The following is a 20,483-nucleotide window of genomic DNA, read 5'->3' on the forward strand; positions in this document are numbered from 1 at the left end:
ATATCATAATCTACACCTGGAAGATTCTGGAGGGACTGGTCCCTAATATGCACACAGCAATCACTCCATATGAAAGCAAAAGACTTGGCAGGCGATGCAACATACCTCCAGTGAAAAGTAGGGGCGTCACTGGTACACTAAGAGAAAATACAATAAGTGTCCGGGGCCCAAGACTGTTCAACAGCCTCCCACCAGCAATAAGGGGCATTACGGGAAGACCCCTGGTTGTCTTCAAGAGGGAGCTGGACAGATACCTAAAGACGGTGCCGGATCAGCCTGGCTGTGGTTCGTACGTTGGATTACGTGTGGCCAGCAGTAACAGCCTCGTTGATCAGGCCCTGATCCTCCGGGAGGCCTGGTCGTGGACCGGGCCGCGGGGACGTTGATCCCCGGAATGCCCTCCAGGTAGACTCCAGGTAGGTAGGTAGAGCTGGAACGCGTAGATTAGATAGTTTGCATTACAGTACAAGACTTTCGTATTCACAGCTAATACTCTTATCTAACCTACTTCCTGGTACTTTGCTTTAACATCTTTCAGTGATAGTTTCAAATTATTATTAGGTTTAAAGCCTATCGACTGAAGAAGTATTACAATATTTTTAACAGGTGTACAACACCTGGATTAGAAAAATTCTCACTGTATACATAGAGATACACTTCTCGGTGTAAATACACTGATACAGGCTTCCTACAGTTAGGTTAGGTACGGTAAGGTAAGGTTTGTCAGTATTACAACCTAGGAATCCAAAGGCCTGTTATCCTGGATGTTAAGGGAACAAAATAAACACAGCAGAAAACTTTTGACTTATATTATCCTTTCACCAAATAAAAACAGAAGTATGTACACTATGTACAGCAATAGGTATTAGTGCACTCCACGGTAAGCAAGGCAGAATAGAAGCCACTAGAGAGCAGACCGTGCTTAAACCAGCTCTAGAATGGGAATGACAAGGCAGACAGGCGGGTGGTGCTCACAACACCTCTGCGATTACCAAAACCAGCTTCTCATTGGCTGGAACCTGGGTACTGATTGAACGACCGGGCCCCATCGTCCGATCCTTAGTACTGGTTCACTGGTTGGGGGAGATAGCCTTTCAGTGAGGGTGTGTACATGCGCCGAATAAAGGTTACGTACTCTTTGCATGCCACAGTCAGGAAACAGGACAAGTATTTCCTGACGCGGGTATAAGTCATATGATAACCTGCCACTGGAGCTTTTGGTCATAACCGAGGCCTTCCACTGGCTTACCCCTCCACCCCTTTAAAAATTAAGGTTATAATTATAGCCGTTTATTTTGGTTCCTCCTACAGTGACTGCTACAAAAGGATATTCATCCTCCCTGGGTTCTCTCGTCTTCGGGATGTGTTCAATCGTATTCTACCTCTCTGTCAGTATTTCCCTTTAGTTCTTCTGTCTGTCATTTATTCCTTAATGTATATTAAGGAACATCAACTCCATCCGTACTCATTCATCAAGTGTGGCACCGAAAACAGATTTCTGGATTCAGCGATGACCAGTAGCTGGTTATCCTGTGAGGCATGTTACTTCATGCTATTCGTGAAGATATTCATTATCAGCTCTTAATGCCCACTACCATATTTGCAATGTTGCACGCTACATTTTCACTATTTATGATGCATAATGGAGAGTGAGTTGTGGCAGTAGTGGGAGTGCATGGCAACCCTGCCTTGAAGGATGTGTTGTGAGAGGCGTCGAGGCAGCGTGTCAGTGTGGCTGGTGCCAGTGTTGGGAGAGGTGATAACTATTCGACTCTCTGTCGTTCGTCACTAAACCTACCTTCCGTGTCCTGTTGGGGCTTTTAAATCACTACGTCCAAGTCAACAGCTTGGGAATTTGTGTCTTAACACAATAAAAATATACGAAGCCAGGATTTTACCTTAATTTCAACGTAATATTGTACGAAATTAGTATAAATCTTTCAGCGCATGGAGTGACAGTTGCATCTAGGCGTAAGAAACAACATTCGTGAGGTACTTAAAGTCTTAGTGGCAAGGCGGAAGTCTTTTTCGAGTATTAATATAAAATAAATTAACAATCCACCCAGGAGTCTTTCGTGAAGGATATAAGCCAACATCAGTGTATGTGTGTCATCACATTCTTTGAATATTGAGTGTAGCAGTTAAGACGAGGCTCAGTACTTAGTATAGTTTGTGCATTGTAACTCAGATGGTTTCAGCTCGATGTGTGGCAGATGGTGACCCACACTATTGATTACGTTGCCCGTCTAGCCTTCTTGGCACGCTAGGAGCCTGATAACCTAGGAGAATATAAACTGGAGCAGTAACAATGTTGGATAACCTTGCTGTGTACGTCTTGTCACCAGCATAACCTACCCTTGTGTAGTACTAGGGACGTTAACTACCAGTCGGGGTATTAAGTCGCTAGTGTCACTGAGGATACAAGTAGTAGTTGGTGTGTAGACACAAGCATTCACAATGTCTGATGCGGAGACCTGCCAAACGCAGGGAGAGAACCCTAAACCTCAGCTCACTCAAGATGCTTCCCAAGACTCTACTGATGGTGAGCACATCATGTTGCTTGAACCCAGACCCTTCAGGCCCTTCAAAACTTCTGAAGAGTACCTGTATGCCATGAAGGAGGATCTGGCAGAGTGGCTTAACCACCTATACAGCCTAGACATCACTGTAGACAACTTTTTCGAACGTCTCGACACTGGTGAAGTTCTGTGTGCGGTAAGTTGCTGAGACTTGCATGTTTCTTCATTTATGGTATTGCATAGAGGTGTTACGGTGCTTATATCTATACTGTATTTAGCATTGTAAACATACAACAGTATAAAGTTACAACTAGACAAAGGTTATGATAAGAGATAAGATTTCGTACGGATTTTTAACCCCGGAGGGTTAGCCACCCAGGATAACCCAAGAAAGTCATTGCGTCATCGAGACCTAACTTATTTCTGTTGGGGTCTTCAATCTTGTCCCCCAGGATGCGACCCACACCAGTCGACTAACACCCAGGTACCTATTTGCTGCTAGGTGGACAGGACAACAGGTGTAAGGAAACGTGTCGAAATGTTTCCACCCGCCGGGAATCGAACCCAGGCCCTCCGTGTGTGAAGTGAGAGCTTTAGCCACCATTGGCTGAAGCTTAAATGATCACAGCAGATTTTTACTACATTTAAAAAAAGAACCTTCATAGGTTAACCTAACATTGACTGTGAAACCTTATAGCCAAAGGAATTCCACCTCCACTTAAGATTAACATATTTTCAGTGAAATTGTTGTTTGAATAACAAAATATGATCGAATATCGGCTTATCAGCTAATATACTGTTATAACTGGTGGAGTTATTCAGTATACTATCCTGGTTTCAGGGGTACCAAAAGATGATTTAGTAGGATAAACGTGCCCGCCATACCACATTATGAATATCATGAGAGGAGTGGTGATCTGTGCAGTAAGATGTTATGGTTCAGCTAGCCTGGTTATACTCACGCCCAGCCCTTCTCAGTCATGTATCTAGATAACCCATTTTTTAGGCTCCCTAAATATTCCTTTCATTAACTTGTACCATCGTAGATCCTCTCTAAATTTGAATTTTCCTAACCTGAATCAATGGCTGCGAGTTATCGTGGTTATTTATATATTGTTAACGCCTTGATTTTCCATTTGTACACTTTAATCCTACCTTTCTTTACTCCATCATTTGTACACTTAAGTCATATTTTTCTTTACTATACGCCTTCATCATTTCAAGAGTGCAAGATCAATCCTCTTCTTAGATGATGTTGGTTGCTTTGCTAGAATTATTCAAGTCCATCGGTGCACTAAGATTATAGAAGACGCATAACGTGTACACCACCGACCTTCAAGACGAATGGCTCTAGATTCAGGAAATTCGAGCTATCCTCCACTTCACACAATACACATATAACCTGCACATAGGAGAGAGGAGCTTACGATGACGTTTCGGTCCGCTTTGGACCATTTACAAAGTCACTAACAGAAAAGAGAGAAGGGCTATTTGCGTATTGTTCCAGTCACGGTATTATGCCGTTTTGTTCTTTTCTATCCTCCATTTCCTTAGATTAAACCTGATTACCTCCCATTCCCAATGGAGCATAGCATTTTCTCATAAATATAATAATAATAAACTTCGGTGAGCTCTAAAACATGGATTAAAATAACCAGAGATTGAGATACACCTGTCGATGCATCTTAGTGTATATACACTATTTCTTTATATACAGTAACACATCTCTATTTGTACGACGTGATATATTGTTTATATATAATACAGACACGTGTATACACTTATCTCCGGTGTACAGAATGCGAATGTATTAATACAACTGGTACATCGAGCGTTGTTTATGAACTATTTTAATTTTCTAAAATTGTAGCTTAGCGGCAGTGCAGTTACATCGACCCTTTTTATAGCGGGGTGACCATAGAGGATTATGCATTATGCATTATATGGCATACTTATCTTCCTGAAGGTAGACCAGTAGCAGGATCAATATCCTGCACCATAACAAATATTTGGGATATCCATAAAGTTACATCCTACTCCATAACAATTACTGGAGATACCTGTGAAGTTATAATCATTTTATGATGCCTTACTAACAAGTGATCCTCAGTTTTCCTTAATGGGGTGTGGAACCTAGCCAGGGTAAGCCAGCGGGTGGCAATCGTTCACGGGTTATCATTTGACGAAAACCCTTGTCAGGGCGACACTTGTCCCGTTTCCTGGCGAACAATTTTGCTATTTGCTTCAAATATCACCCGTTTTTCTGCCAATTTTTGTTTTTGTTTGTGATGTTTATGGTATTTTTTAAGAGATTTTTTATTTGTATTGTGTAAACGTATTAAACATTGTTGATCAAGGTGACGAAATAAATGTAATAAAGTTGGTAGAATTACCGACAATATGTAAAGTAAAAGGACACAAGTGCAACTAATGTGACATTTATTGTGGCAACGTTTCGCTCTCCAGGAGCTTTATCAAGCCATTACGATAAAGCTCCTGGAGAGCGAAACGTTGCCACAATAAATGTCACATTAGTTGCACTTGTGTCCTTTTACTTTACGAAATAAATGTGTTGATGTAATATCGTGTACATTCTCTGAAGTTTTAGCAGATTATCATCCGCTTTACACGCATAATAAGCAAATAATTCTAATATCTTTAAAAATAGGTTGGGCAGATAAAAGTGGGAATGGTTAAGTGAGACCTGACTGGCAGGTTCCTTTTATAATATTTGAGATATTATTTACACCTCTTCCTTGTGTGGTAGATGAGTGTTGTGTTGTGGAGATTGATAATGATGGTGTGGAGGAGGTTGATAGTAATGGTGTGGTGGAGGTTGATAGTGATGGTATGGTGGAGGTTGATGGTGTGGTGTAAGTTGATAGTAATGCAAGTGTGGTGGAGGTTGATAGTGATTGTGTGGTTGAGGTTGATACTGATGGTATGGTGGAGGTTGACAGTGATGGTATGGTGCAGGTTGATAGTGATGGAGATGTTGGGGAGGTTTGTAGTAATGAAGGAATGTGGGATATTTTGCCGAGAGGAGAGGAGGATGTGACTAGTTGCTGGTATCATAGGTAAGACATGATTCCTGCACTAACATGGCATGTACGCATGGGATGGGATGCATACTGCAGGGGATGGGGACCATCTTACAATACACAATACGAGGGTCATTACTAGGAATAAGGTAAAATTTACACGTATGTTGCAACTTTGGCTAGGAAAAGGTGCTACCTTTTTGTAGTTATGTATTTGGTAGGAAGGAATTTGTATAATAACAAAGAAAAAGAAATGATAATAATTTTAGGTTTGTGAAGTAAATTGAGGAAGGAAGGCGAGAACAGTGTATGGAAACAGCAGACGAACAACAGCCTCGTGTTTACCAAAACTCACTTGTAGAAATTCATTGGACGAGTCAACAGCACTTGTGTGTACAAAGATAGTTGTTACTGCAGTGACATTTTTAAGTGATCGTAAGTGACTAATAGATTTCTCTCCCACTAAAAATAGCAGATGCTTAGAAAATACGTAGATTATAACGAGAAGTATAAGTTATTGTTGTGATGAAGATTACAGCAAATGTTGACGGTATAAATTTTATGTCCAGTATGCATTTAATTACATTGTACATTATGCTTCTCTTAAAACTTTTCCAAACAGACGTTTAGAAGATTGGATTACTACAAACAATTTAAAACCACGTGAGTGATTATAATGAAGAAATGATCAGCATCCAGAATCACCGTCTATAAGTGAAAAATATTAATAAAAACTTCTAGAAATAAAGTGCAGGAAATAACGAACCAACATAAAAGCTGTGATAATGGAATAATTTTTGATAAAATCATATTTAAACGGGAAAAGGCAAACAATGGTTACGCAGCAGCTGTTGATGACAACCATGTACGGAAGAGACAATTATCACAGCATTAATAATAATAATAATAATAGTAATAATAATAATAAATATCTGTATTTCTACAAGTACATGTACAAGGTATACAGGCCTAGCTGACATCAATGACATACTACTATATAGAAAGCTTCTTGCTGTGCAGAGCATTTCGGGCAAATTAGGTCAGTTTTGTCCCAGGATGCGACCCACACCAGTCGACTAACGCCCAGATCCCCATTTTACGATAGGTACCAGGGACAGCAGGTGTCTTACGGAAACACGTCCTAATGTTGTCCCGCCGTACCTGGGAATCGATCCCCGGACCTCAGTATGTGAGCTGAGTGCGTTAGTGATCGAGCTACGGCATCTAAATGGCACACAAAAATCTGGTAAACTGGTGAACAGTACACATCTACAACACCTGGGTGTCTATTTTGAAAACGTTTCGCCTACCAGTGGCTTTATCAATTCAGTACAGAGGTTATTTCAAGGTGTTGACACTGGAGACAGTAGAAAAGGAGGTAATCAGTCCCTCAGTTTAAGAAAGTGTTCGCCACTTTAACCTTGATTCATCAAGACTAAGATTTTTTTGATTAGCTTCGCCCTGGGGAGTTTTTTTTTTTTATCAGCCCAATGATTGTAAAGCTCGTCGGAGCGAAACTTCTCAATATGTATCCTCGAGTTGTGTGTGTCGTGTATACATCATGTCTGTGGGTGAAACTGTCGCCTAGTCATTAAAGCAAATACTTTGCATATCTTTAAATATTGGCTGGACAAATACATGAGTGAGATGAGCTGAGGCAGGATAAGAGCTGCCATCCTTCCTCAGCTCATTTCAGATCCTAACCTTGTATATAAGATGACTAACGAAATCGTACTGACAAGATTTGCAAACAAGCCACAGTACGGGTGGAGATTAAACTTGAAGCAAGCGAGTCGTAAAATTCCAGACCAGCGCGTAAATCACTGGGCTAGCTGGCTACAATAAGATTCAACCAACTAAGTATATTTATACACCATAGGGAGGTTAGCATAGGTCCCGCTTTAAAAGTAAATGCAAGTTTTTACAGATTAATCTCCCGCCAGCGTGGCCGTGACAGACTAGCTCAAGTCCCCTCGAAGCCAGTGGCTTACGCGCTGACCTAGAGTTTTACGATTCGCCGCAAGTTCAATCCCCACCGGTACCGTGGTTTCTTTCCTACGTAAGATATTCTAACACCCCATCCCCCAGGATGCGACCTCATAGTAGTCCGCTAACACCCGGGTACCTACTTACTGTTAGGTTAATAGGGGCAGTGAATGTTAGAAAACGTATAAAGGGTCGAATTCTGGTTAGTCAGTTGAACATATATAAAACTTGAGCTTTATATATGCAGAACAAGTTTTAATTGTGACCTCGTTTTGCTCTATATGACTTGATAAAGTCCGGTGAAAGGCAGGAGCGCCATGGACACCATAAAAAAACACTGTATCAACATCCTTGCTCCCAGTCCTTGTAACCTCTTACCAAAAGATATGAGAAACATTGCTGGAACAAGTGTAGATGTCTTCAAAAGGAAACACCGCTGGAACAGGTGTAGGATCAGCCAGACTGTGATGGTTGTATGGGCCAGCGGACGACCAGCAGCAACAGCCAGTATCACCAGACAAACCTGGACCATGAGTAGGGAGTAGAAAAACTCTCGAAACCCATCAAAGGTATATCAAGGGTAGAGGCACACAGCGAATCGTCACGTAAACAATAAGTGCTTCCATCTGTCGGCATCTAGCCCCTCTCTCTCTCTCTCTCTCTCTCTCTCTTTTATCTTTAAGGTTAAATATAATTACTACCACAAAAATTACTGTGGAAATTTAATCAAATCAATCAGTATTATTTCTAAATATTATAAGTATATACAAGGGAGTGAGTAGGATCTATCTTCGGTCACCTTTAAATCTTTTAGGCTGTATCTTCAAATATATTTATTCGAAAATATTACCTTGTTTGTTGATAAATATGTATAAACCTGGTCTGCAAATCATCAGTCAAGTAACTCTGTTGGAGAGGTACACTTTGTTATAAGTCGAGGATAGAGCAGTGTAGAAGCACTGCAGTATATCTGTTGGCCCATGCTAGGCAGGTCATTTATCAGTCTAAACCTTCTCAGCATTATATTTGTCAACACAGTTTTCAAAGCTACTCAAGTACATACGTCATAGACTTACCACTGGCATGGTCCAGTAAGGCATGGCGGTGTTGCATTCAGCTTTCCGCTTGACTTGTCATCTCTCTGTAAGGGGCTGTCCTACCTCTAGTGTACATCAACAATGTACACTAGAGGTAGGACAGTCTCTTTCCTATTCCTGTTTGCTTGTCTGCACGAGGGTTGCCTGTTAGCATTGTGTGCATTTTTTTATTTCCTAAAAATAACAACAACTTAGCAACATGACCCGATTTTGTTAGAATCCTGCCCATCCTGTCTATGGTCATCCTAGGATGAATAATAAGAACCTTAAAAACAAGTGATGTCAAGGCAGTGATGATCCTTTATAAGTCACTTGTTGTTCTCTTCAGGCTGGAAAACTACTGTACACTAACAGCCCCTTTTCAAGGCAGGAAAAATTGTTGACGTAGAGAATGTACAGAGAACCTTCACTGCACGTATAAGCTCAGTCGGGTACCTTAATTGCTTGGAACGTTCGAAAGCCCTTGACTTGCACTCTTTGGAACGAAAACGAGAAAGATATACCACAATTTAAACTAAGACAATTCTAGAGATATTGGTCCCAAATCTGCACACACAAATCACTCCCTGTGAAAGCAAAAGGCTCGGCAGTTGGTGCAATATATTCCCAATGAATAGCAGGGGCTCCATGAGTACACAGAGAGAACACAATAAATATAAGGGGCTTAGGATTGTTCAAAAGCCTCCCATCATACGTAAGGGGGATTACCAATAGACCCCTAGCTATCTTAAAGAATTGGATAGGTTCCTAAAGTCAGCGGCAGATCTGCCAGTTTGTAGGTTGGACTTCGTGCGGCAAGCAGTAACAGCCTAGTTGATTAGATTCTGATTCATCAGGATGCCTGCTCATAAAAAAAATGCTTTGATGATCATACTGATTTTCGCTGTTATAGCGAGAATTAACATATCCTTCTCGGCTTACATAAAAACAATTGTTTCCTAATAAGCCAGGCTTATAACCTTAGTTTAAATAAGAGCGAATGCGTGAAACAGTCTCACGACGCATGCCAGTTCAAGCCAATAACATTCTTTTAGGTTCATGCAGGAGGTAAATTTTGAAATCTGGGAGGCGAATGAAGAAGAGGTTTGTACACTCCTGAAACTCTAGTAATAAGGTGGCCAGGAAATGCTAGTTGGGTTCACGTCTAGTAATAAGGTGGGCAGGGAACGCTGGCTGGGTTCACGTCTTGTAATAAGATGGGCAGGGAATGCGGGCTGGGTTCACGTCTAGTAATAAGGTGGGCAGGGAACGCTGGCTGGGTTCACGTCTAGTAATAAGGTGGGCAGGGAACGCTGGCTGGGTTCACGTCTAGTAATAAGATGGGGAGGGAATGCGGGCTGGGTTCACGTCTAGTAAAAAGGTGGCCAGGGATTGCTAGCTGGGTTCACGTCTAGTAATAAGGTGGGCAGGGAATGCTGACTGGGTTCACGTCTAGTAATAAGGTGGCACGGGAATGCTGGCTGGGTTCACATCTAGTAATAAGGTGGCACGGGAATGATAGCTGGGCTCACGTCTAGTAATAAGGTGGCCAGGGAATGCTAGCTGGGTTCACGTCTAGCAATAATGTGGACAAGGAATGCTAGCTGGGTTCACGTCTAGTAATAAGGTGCCCAGGGAATGCTAGCTGGGTTCACGTCTAGTAATAAGGTAGCCAGGGAATGTTAGCTGGGTTCACGTCTAGTAATAAGGTGGCCAGGGAATGCTATCTGGGTTCACGTCTAGTAATAAGGTGGCCAGGGATTGCTAGCTGGGTTCACGTCTAGTAATAAGGTGGGCAGGGAATGCTGGCTGGGTTCACGTCTAGTAATAAGGTGGCACGGGAATGCTAGCAGGGTTCACATCTAGTAATAAGGTGGCACGGGAATGATAGCTGGGTTCACGTCTAGTAATAAGGTGGCCAGGGAATGATAGCTGGGTTCACGTCTAGTAATAATGTGGACAGGGAATGCTAGCTGGGTTCACGTCTAGTAATAAGGTGCCCAGGGAATGCTAGCTGGGTTCACGTCTAGTAATAAGGTAGCCAGGGAATGTTAGCTGGGTTCACGCCTAGTAATAAGGTGGCCAGGGAATGCTATCTGGGTTCACGTCTAGTAATAAGGTGGCCAGGGATTGCTAGCTGGGTTCACGTCTAGTAATAAGGTGGACAGGGAATGCTAGCTGGGTTCACATCTAGTAATAAGGTGGCACGGGAATGATAGCTGGGTTCACGTCTAGTAATAAGGTGGCCAGGGAATGCTAGCTGGGTTCACGTCTAGTAATAAGGTAGCCAGGGAATGTTAGCTGGGTTCACGTCTGTTAATAAGGTGGGCAGGGAAATCTAGCTAGGTTCACATCTAGTAATAAGGTGGCCAGGGAATGTTGGCTGGGCTCACATCTAGTAATAAGGTGGCCAGGGAATGCTAGCTGGGTTCACGTCTAGTAATAAGGTGGCCAGGGAATGCTATCTGGGTTCACGTCTAGTAATAAGGTGGCCAGGGATTGCTTGCTGGGTTCACGTCTAGTAATAAGGTGGCCTGGACCTGGAGAGACCTGGACCTGGAGAGAGTTCCGGGGGTCAACGCCCCCGCGGCCCGGTCTGTGACCAGGCCTCCTTAGGTCAGTGTCCCAGGATGCGACCCACACCAGTCGACTAACACCCAAGTACCCATTTTACTGATGGGGAACATAGACAACAGGTGGAAAGAAACACGTTCAATGTTTCTACTCTGGCTGGGAATCGAACCCAGGCCCTCACCGTGTGAAGCGAGAGCGTTAACCACCAGGCCACCAGAGCCCATTGGCCAGGGAATGTTAGCTGAGTTCACGTCTTGTAATAAAGTGGACAGGGACTACTAGCTGGGTTCACGTCTAGTAATAAGGTGGCCAGAGAATGCTAGCTCGGTTCACGCCTAGTAACAAGATGGCCAGGGAATGCTAGCTGGATTCACGTCTAGTAATAAGGAGGCCAGGGAATGCTAGCTGGGTTCACGTCTAGTAATAAGGTGGCCAGGGAATGCTAGCTGGGTTCACGTCTAGTAATAAGGTGGCCAGGGAATGCTATCTGAGTTCACGTCTAGTAATAAGGTGGCCAGGGATTGCTAGCTGGGTTCACGTCTAGTAATAAGGTGGCCAGGGAATGTTAGCTGAGTTCACGTCTAGTAATAAAGTGGACAGGGACTACTAGCTGGGTTCACGTCTAGTAATAAGGTGGCCAGGGAATGCTAGCTGGATTCACGTCTAGTAATAAGGTGGTCAGGGAATGCTAGCTGGGTTCACGTCTAGTAATAAGGTAGCCAGGGAATGCTAGCTGGGTTCACGTCTAGTAATAAGGTGACCAGGGAATGCAAGCTAGGTTCACGTCTATTAATAAGGTGAGCAGGGAAAACTAGCTTGGTTCACGTCTAGTAATAAGATGCCCAGGGAATGCTGGCCTGGTTCACGTCTAGTAATAAGGTGGCCAGGGATTGCTAGCTGGGTACAAATCTAGTAATATGGTGGCCAGGGAATGCTAGCTGGGTTCACGTCTTGTAATAAGGTGGCCAGGGAATGCTATCTGTGATCACGTCTAGTAATAAGGTGGACAGGGAATGCTAGCTGGGTTCACGTGTAGTAATAAGGTGGCCAGGGAATGCTATCTGGGATCACGTCTAGTAATAAGGTGGCCAGGGAATGCTATCTGGGATCACGTCTAGTAATAAGGTGGCCAGGGAATGCTATCTGGGATCACGTCTAGTAATAAGGTGGGCAGAGAATGCTAGCTGGGCTCACGTCTCTTCAACCTTCCCTTGCGCTTCAACTCACAACAAACCGGAATTATGAACTCTGGGAATAACAGTAAGAGCAAGACCTCAGCTGGGAAGCAAGAAGTGAGCGTGAAGGAAGGAGTCAGTTCATCCTGGGTTAAAAACTGAGTGAAAGTGCTGCTAGGTTTTCCTGACCCTGGGCGAGTCATTACCCCGCCGGGGGACAAGTGTATTCCTCCCCGGGGATCAGGGGTATTACCTCTGGGGTCAGGTGTATTACCCCATCTCCGAGGGTCAGGTATATATATATATATATAATATGATACAGAAGATTTAAGAGATACATTGTTGATGTAAAGGTGGCATATAAGGTACATGGCGTCATATATATATATATATATATATATATATATATATATATATATATATATATATATATATATATATATATATATATATATATATATATAAATATATATATATATATTATGTATATATATATATATGTATATATATATATATATATATATATATATATATATATATATATATATATATATATATATATATGTGTGTGTGTGTGTGTGTGTGTCGTGCCGAATATGTAAAACTGGTCAATTAGCAAGAACTCATTTAAAATTAAGTCCTTTCTAAAATTTTATCTTATACGTTTAAAGATATATTTTTTTCATTAATGTTAATGTAAAAATTTTTAATTTTGCACCATAAGGAACTTAGAAAACTTACCTAACCTTTTATACCAAGAACAATTTATTTTAGCCTAACCCAACTAAATATATTTTAGATTTGTCTACAATAATTTAATACTTACTAAACAAACACAGTGAAATATATTTTTCTCGTTAGGTTCAGAATGATTTTGGCGAAATTATTGCATACACAAATTTTCCCTTGTCCTATATGGCGAGATGAGCGTTGCTATTTAAGCCAAGATCGCAAGTTCTGCCTATTCGGCACGACATATATATATATATATATATATATATATATATATATATATATATATATATATATATATATATATATATATATATATATTATCCCTCTATGGTCAGGTATATTACCACCCGGGTGTGGGGGACACGTTCGGAATCATCAATATGGGACTCTTGTTAGACTTAAGAATAATAATGGCATTTCTAAAATGGATTTTTAGCGTCATTTAAAAGTATTACTATTACATTTTTTCTCTAGTTGTGTGCATAATTTTTCATGCTCCCAGCCACCAGAAACTGTCGTGATCCACTGACCACTTGACCCTCGTCAGTTTCTACCCTCCACCTCTCCTATTACCACCCTCCTGGTGTTCAACTCCAACAGCCATTCACAGTGCTGAGCTGGCTACCATCAGCAGCAACAGCCTGCTTGACCAGGTAAACACCAGACGAGCTTGGCCCATGGTCGGACTATGTGCCTAGTGAAGGCGAAGAGAGAGTTTTCGATACCGTTCTCCATTAGAGTTTGATTCACAAACTAGAAACAAACTGGTAATAGTAAAAGAGGAAGAGATGAAGAGGATGAGGAAGTATCTGAAAGAATAGAGAGTAACGGTGATAGAGCACACATCAGAAAGGGCAAGTATAAAGAATGGGATATTACAAGGTTCGTCACTGTCGCCTGATATATCATTTATGACATCGAATGTTATTATTATTATTATTATCGCCTGAGGCCGGGGGGTGGAAGGGATTCAGGCTCAATTCAAGGAACTGGAGCACAGATCCAATTCCCTAGATCAAGAACCCCTCACCAGGGGATCGAATCTTAGATGTTCCTGTGTTGACGACGTGAAACTAGTGGAAGGGATGTTACCACGAGAGGTCAGTAACAAACTTAAACCTGGACAGGCTTAAAAGATGTTTAGACATATGCTCCCTAGAGTCCAACTTGAAGAGATTTAACACATGGGAACAGGAAGAAGACAGACTTATCTAAAGATCATTTATACCTGAAAATAGGAATGAAAGGGGGAAGAGTAACTTCACATATCAGTAAAATAAAAGGAGCTGAGAGTACACAACGTAAATGTTAGGAAAACATCGACAGCTCTCTCCGGACTAGCAAATCTCAGAACAGTATTCAGGAATCTAAACAAAAAATCCCTTATTGCACTATACGCAACGCATTTGACACCCGGCACAGAGTATGCAGCCCCAGCGTAGAGCCCCTTTCTGGTCAAGCTTGTTCAAAAGCTAGAGGTCCATTGGCTTGTAATATTAATAGAGTTTCAAGATACTGACACTACAGGAGAGGAGGGTAAGGGACTACATGATTACTAGCCTTTAAAGGCCCACTACCACCATTGAAGGCACACTACCACTACTGAAGGCCCACTGCCACTATTGAAGGCACACTACCACTATTGAAGGCCCACTACCACCATTGAAGGCACACTACCACTACTGAAGGCCCACTGCCACTATTGAAGGTACACTACCACTATTGAAGGTACACTGCCACTATTGAAGGCCCACTACCACTATTGAAGGTACACTGCCACTATTGAAGGCACACTAAAACTATTGAAGGCACACTACCACTATTGAAGGTACACTGCCACTATTGAAGGCCCACTACCACTATTGAAGGTACACTGCCACTGTTGAAGGCGCACTAAAACTATTGAAGGCACACTACCACTATTGAAGGCACACTGCCACCATTAAAGGCACTAAAACTAATGAAGGCCCCCTACCACTATTGAAGGTACACTACCACTATTGAAGGCCCACTACCACTATTGAAGGTACACTACCACTATTGAAGGCCCACTACCACTATTGAAGGCCCACTACCACTATTGAAGGCCCACTACCACTATTGAAGGCCCACTGCCAATAATCCTCGGATTGCTGCTTACGACAGTCTGCAAACATCCAGGCACCTGTTGACCAGTGAGAAAACAAGGGCTATAAATATAAGAAGACTGTGCCATACGTCTCCACCCTGTCCAGGATTGCACTCGGCGACTTCGGTTCTGAGCAGAATACACTACGAGCTTTGTGTCGCTAAAATTTCCAACATTCCTCTTGTTCCCAATAAACCCACGAACGAGTGGAACTTCTTTAAAAATGATATAATATACCGACAAGTTGATGATTAAGACACATGTGCAACACTTGGGTATTTTTATGGGTGAAACGTTTCGCCCAAACGGTAGGCTTCTTCAGTTAAATAAATTAGACACATGTGGAGCACTTGGGTATCGTTAATGAGGAAACGTTTCGACTCAAGGCTGAGGGACTTATTATCTCAATCTCCTCCTGTTCTTCACCATTCTCCTTTGTATGGACTGATGAAGCCACTGTGGGCGAAACGTTTCCTCATTAAAGATACCCAAATGTTGCATATGTGTCTAATTTATCAACTTGTCGGTTCTCTGAACCATTCATCTACAGAGAATGTATTTTAGGCAGCGTAGGCGAAACGTTTCAGTAATAAAGATACCCAAGTGTGACCCTGGGTTCACCTCTCGTTGTGACTACACTAGTGGCCCTGTGTTCACCTCTCACTGCGACTACACTAGTGGCCCTGGGTTCACCTCTCACTGTGACTACACTAGTGGCCCTGTGTTCACCTCTCACTGCGACTACACTAGTGGCCCTGGGTTCACCTCTCACTGTGACTACACTAGTGGCCCTGGGTTCACCTCTCACTGTGACTACACTAGTGGCCCTGGGTTCACCTCTCACTGTGACTACACTAGTGGCCCTTGGTTCACCTCTCACTGTGACTACACTAGTGGCCCTGTGTTCACCTCTCACTGTCACTACACTAGTGGCCCTGGGTTCACCTCTCATTGTGACTACACTAGTAGCCCTGGGCTCACCTCTCACTGTGACTACACTAGTGGCCCTGGGTTCACCTCTCACTGTGACTACATTAGTGGCCCTGTGCTCACCTCTCACTGTGACTACACTAGTGGCCCTGCGTTCACCTCTCACTGTGCACTAGTGGCCCTGGGTTCACCTCTCACTGTGACTACACTAGTGGCCCTTGGTTCACCTCTCACTGTGACTACACTAGTGGCCCTGTGTTCACCTCTCACTGTCACTACACTAGTGGCCCTGGGTTCACCTCTCACTGTGACTACACTAGTGGCCCTGGGCTCACCTCTCACTGTGACTACACTAGTGGCCCTGGGTTCACCTCTCGCTGTGACTACACTAGTGGCCCTGTGCTCACCTCTCACTGTGACTACACTAGTGGCCCTGGGTTCACCTCTCACTGTGACTGCACTAGTGGCCCTGGGTTCACCTCTCACTGTGACTACACTAGTGGCCCTTGGTTCACCTCTCACTGTGACTACACTAGTGGCCCTGTGTTCACCTCTCACTGTCACTACACTAGTGGCCCTGGGTTCATCTCTCACTGTGACTACACTAGTGGCCCTGGGTTCACCTCTCACTGTCACTACACTAGTAGCCCTGTGTTCACCTCTCACTGTTACTACACTAGTGGCCCTGTATTCATCTCTCACTGTCACTACACTAGTGGCCCTGGGTTCACCTCTCACTGTCACTACACTAGTGGCCCTGGGTTCGCCTCTCACTGTGACTACACTAGTGGCCCTGGGTTCACCTCTCACTGTCACTACACTAGTGGCCGTGGGTTCACCTCTCACTGTGACTACACTAGTGGCCCTGGGTTCACCTCTCACTGTGACTACACTAGTGACCCTGGGTTCACCTCTCACTGTCACTACATTAGTGGCCCTAGGTTCACCTCTCACTGTCACTACACTAGTGGCCATGTATTCACCTCTCACTGTAACTACACTAGTGGCCCTGGGTTCACCTCTCACTGTGACTACACTAGTGGCCCTGAGTTCACCTCTCACTGTGACTACATTAGTGGCCCTGGGTTCACCTCTCACTGTCACTGCACTAGTGGCCCTGTGTTCACCTCTCACTGTCACTACACTAGTGGCCCAGGGTTCACCTCTCACTGTCACTACACTAGTGGCCCTGGGTTCACCTCTCACTGTCACTACACTAGTGGCCCTGGGTTCACCTCTCACTGTCACTACACTAGTGGCCCTGGGTTCACCTCTCACTGTCACTACACTAGTGGCTCTGGGTTCACCTCTCACTGTGATTACACTAGTGGCCCTTGGTTCACCTCTCACTGTGACTACACTAGTGGCCCTGGGTTCACCTCTCGCTGTTACTACACTAGTGGCCCTGGGTTCACTTCTCACTGTGACTACACTAGTGGCCCTGGGTTCACTTCTCACTGTGACTACACTAGTGGCCCTGGGTTCACTTCTCACTGTGACTACACTAGTGGCCCTGGGTTCACCTCTCACTGTGACTACACTAGTGGCCCTGGGTTCACTTCTCACTGTGACTACACTAGTGGCCCTGGGTTCACCTCTCACTGTGACTACACTAGTGGCACTGGGTTCACTTCTCACTGTGACTACACTAGTGGCCCTGGGTTCACTTCTCACTGACTACACTAGTGGCCCTGGGTTCACTTCTCACTGTGACTACACTAGTGGCCCTGGGTTCACTTCTCACTGTGACTACACTAATGGCCCTGGGTTCACTTCTCACTGTGACTACACTAGTGGCCCTGGGTTCACTTCTCACTGTGACTACACTAGTGGCCCTTGGTTCACCTCTCACTGTGACTACACTAGTGGCCCTTGGTTCACCTCTCACTGTGACTACACTAGTGGCCCTTGGTTCACCTCTCACTGTGACTACACTAGTGGCCCTTGGTTCACCTCTCACTGTCACTACACTAGTGGCCCTGGGTTCACCTCTCACTGTGACTACACTAGTGGCCCTTGGTTCACCTCTCACTGTGACTACACTAGTGGCCCTTGGTTCACCTCTCACTGTGACTACACTAGTGGCCCTTGGTTCACCTCTCACTGTGACTACACTAGTGGCCCTTGGTTCACCTCTCACTGTGACTACACTAGTGGCCCTGGGCTCTCCTGTCACGGCTGTATTAAGCACATTACGTTACCGTGCAGGAATGGAGTGACACTTTTCCTTGAAAGTCGCTTCCAAAAGCTCTTTAAAATCTAGTCCGACCCTCCTGACTCGACGATGCTTGTCTAGGTGCCTGTCTTAATTTGTAGGTTAGTTGTGAGATATATCTGAAAAATGTTGTCATGGGGGGGGGTCAACGTGCCCCGTGGCCCGGTCCCCAGACTTTACTATAAGAAATATCCAGGCTTCACTATAAGAAATATCCAGGCTTCAATACAAGAAATATCCAGGCTTCACTACAAGAAATATCCAGGCTTCACTACAAGAAATATTCAGGCTTCACTATAAGAAATATCCAGGCTTCACTACAACATTTGTTTGTAGTACACACAAATAACTGGTACACAGGAGAGAGAGAAGATGATGTAGTTTTGGGGTTGATCATTCACAAGACAGAAGAGTGTTAGGTTAGGTAAGGTTCGTCAAGAAACAGGACAAGTGTTTCCTGACGCGGGTGTTAGTTTTATGATGACCTACAACTGGACCTTTTGGTCATCTGACTGAGGCCTTCCGCTGGCTTACCGGTCCACCCCGTTTAAAAATTATGGTAGAAGAGAGTGAGTCCAGCATTTATAGGCGAGGATTACAGGGACGAGAGAACGAAAGGAAGAAAAAGTGGTGGTAGTGGTAATGCTGGCAGTGGTAATGCTGGCAGTGGTAATGCTGGCAGTGGTAATGCTGGCAGTGGTAATGCTGGCAGTGGTAATGCTGGCAGTGGTAATGCTGGCAGTGGTAATGCTGGTAGTGGTAATGCTGGCAGTGATAATGCTGGCAGTGGTAATGCTGGCAGTGGTAATGCTGGCAGTGATAATGCTGGCAGTAGTAATGCTGGCAGTGATAATGCTGGCAGTGATAATGCTGGCAGTGATAATGCTGGCAGTGGTAATGCTGGCAGTGATAATGCTGGCAGTGGTAATGCTGTCACAGGTAATGCTGGCACTGGTAATGCTGGCACTGGTAACGCTGTCACTGGTAATGGTGGCACTGTTAATGCTGGCAGTGGTAATGCTGTAGTGGTAATGCTGGCAGTGTTAATGCTGGCAGTGGTAATGCTGGCAGTGGTAATGCTGGCAGTGGTAATGCTGGCAGTGATAATGCTGGCAGTGGTAATGCTGGCAGTGATAATGCTGGCAGTGATAATGCTGGCAGTGATAATGCTGGCAGTGGTAATGCTGGTAGTGGTAATGCTGGCAGTGATAATGCTGGCAGTGGTAATGCTGTCACAGGTAATGCTGGCACTGGTAATGCTGGCACTGGTAACGCTGTCACTGGTAATGGTGGCACTGTTAATGCTGGCAGTGGTAATGCTGTAGTGGTAATGCTGGCAGTGTTAATGCTGGCAGTGGTAATGCTGGCAGTGGTAATGCTGGCAGTGGTAATGCTGGCAGTGGTAATGCTGGCAGTGATAATGCTGGCAGTGATAATGCTGGCAGTGATAATGCTGGCAGTGGTAATGCTGGTAGTGGTAATGCTGGCAGTGATAATGCTGGCAGTGGTAATGCTGTCACAGGTAATGCTGGCACTGGTAATGCTGGCACTGGTAACGCTGTCACTGGTAATGGTGGCACTGTTAATGCTGGCAGTGGTAATGTTGTAGTGGTAATGGTGATAGTGGTAGTTTATAACATCAACTATGTCTAGAAGTATTATCTACCAGTAGGTCACTCGGCAGTAAATACCTGGAACCTGGTCACCTCGTCCGTGTATTCTGCATCAAAAAAACGTGTGAAAGTTAGCTTTTCGATACGGGTCGAGAAACAAGAACCACGTGACTACAGGTAATCACAGCATAATTTTAGACGACAGGTTCTCATAATTACGTTGTGTTGACGCTTTCATGTTAATGGGTGTTCTTGGAGGTGTTTTCTGGCGACACAACACAATGGTGTAACACTGCTACAGTACGTGACCGCTTGTCGCAGTTTTGCAACAGTGATGGTTCTTGCGTACTGGATATTTTCTCCCAGTAAGATGTACAATTCAGAATTATGCAAGAGTTTGTTTTCTCACAGTCTTTCACTTTAATGTCCAAACTTTTTTTTTATCTTTTGAAGTGATTACATTGAAAGTTTAGTGTACGAAGGTAACAGAA

General features: G+C 43.9%; 1 protein-coding gene across 2 annotated transcripts in view; it reads left to right on the plus strand.

Annotated features, from left to right (window-relative positions):
* The first annotated feature begins 1,716 nt into the window (after window positions 1-1,716).
* Window positions 1,717-20,483, plus strand: part of pigs (pickled eggs) — an 802,884-nt gene continuing 784,117 nt past the window's right edge. For both annotated transcript variants that reach the window (XM_070081188.1, XM_070081194.1), the window contains exon 1: window positions 1,717-2,715. In XM_070081188.1, coding sequence (XP_069937289.1) covers window positions 2,458-2,715 — 258 coding nt within the window. In that variant the 5' untranslated portion in view covers window positions 1,717-2,457. The remainder of the gene's footprint in view (window positions 2,716-20,483) is intronic.

The sequence above is a fragment of the Cherax quadricarinatus genome, chromosome 6, assembly GCF_038502225.1.
Source record: "Cherax quadricarinatus isolate ZL_2023a chromosome 6, ASM3850222v1, whole genome shotgun sequence".
NCBI classification, from domain to species: Eukaryota; Metazoa; Arthropoda; class Malacostraca; order Decapoda; family Parastacidae; genus Cherax; species Cherax quadricarinatus.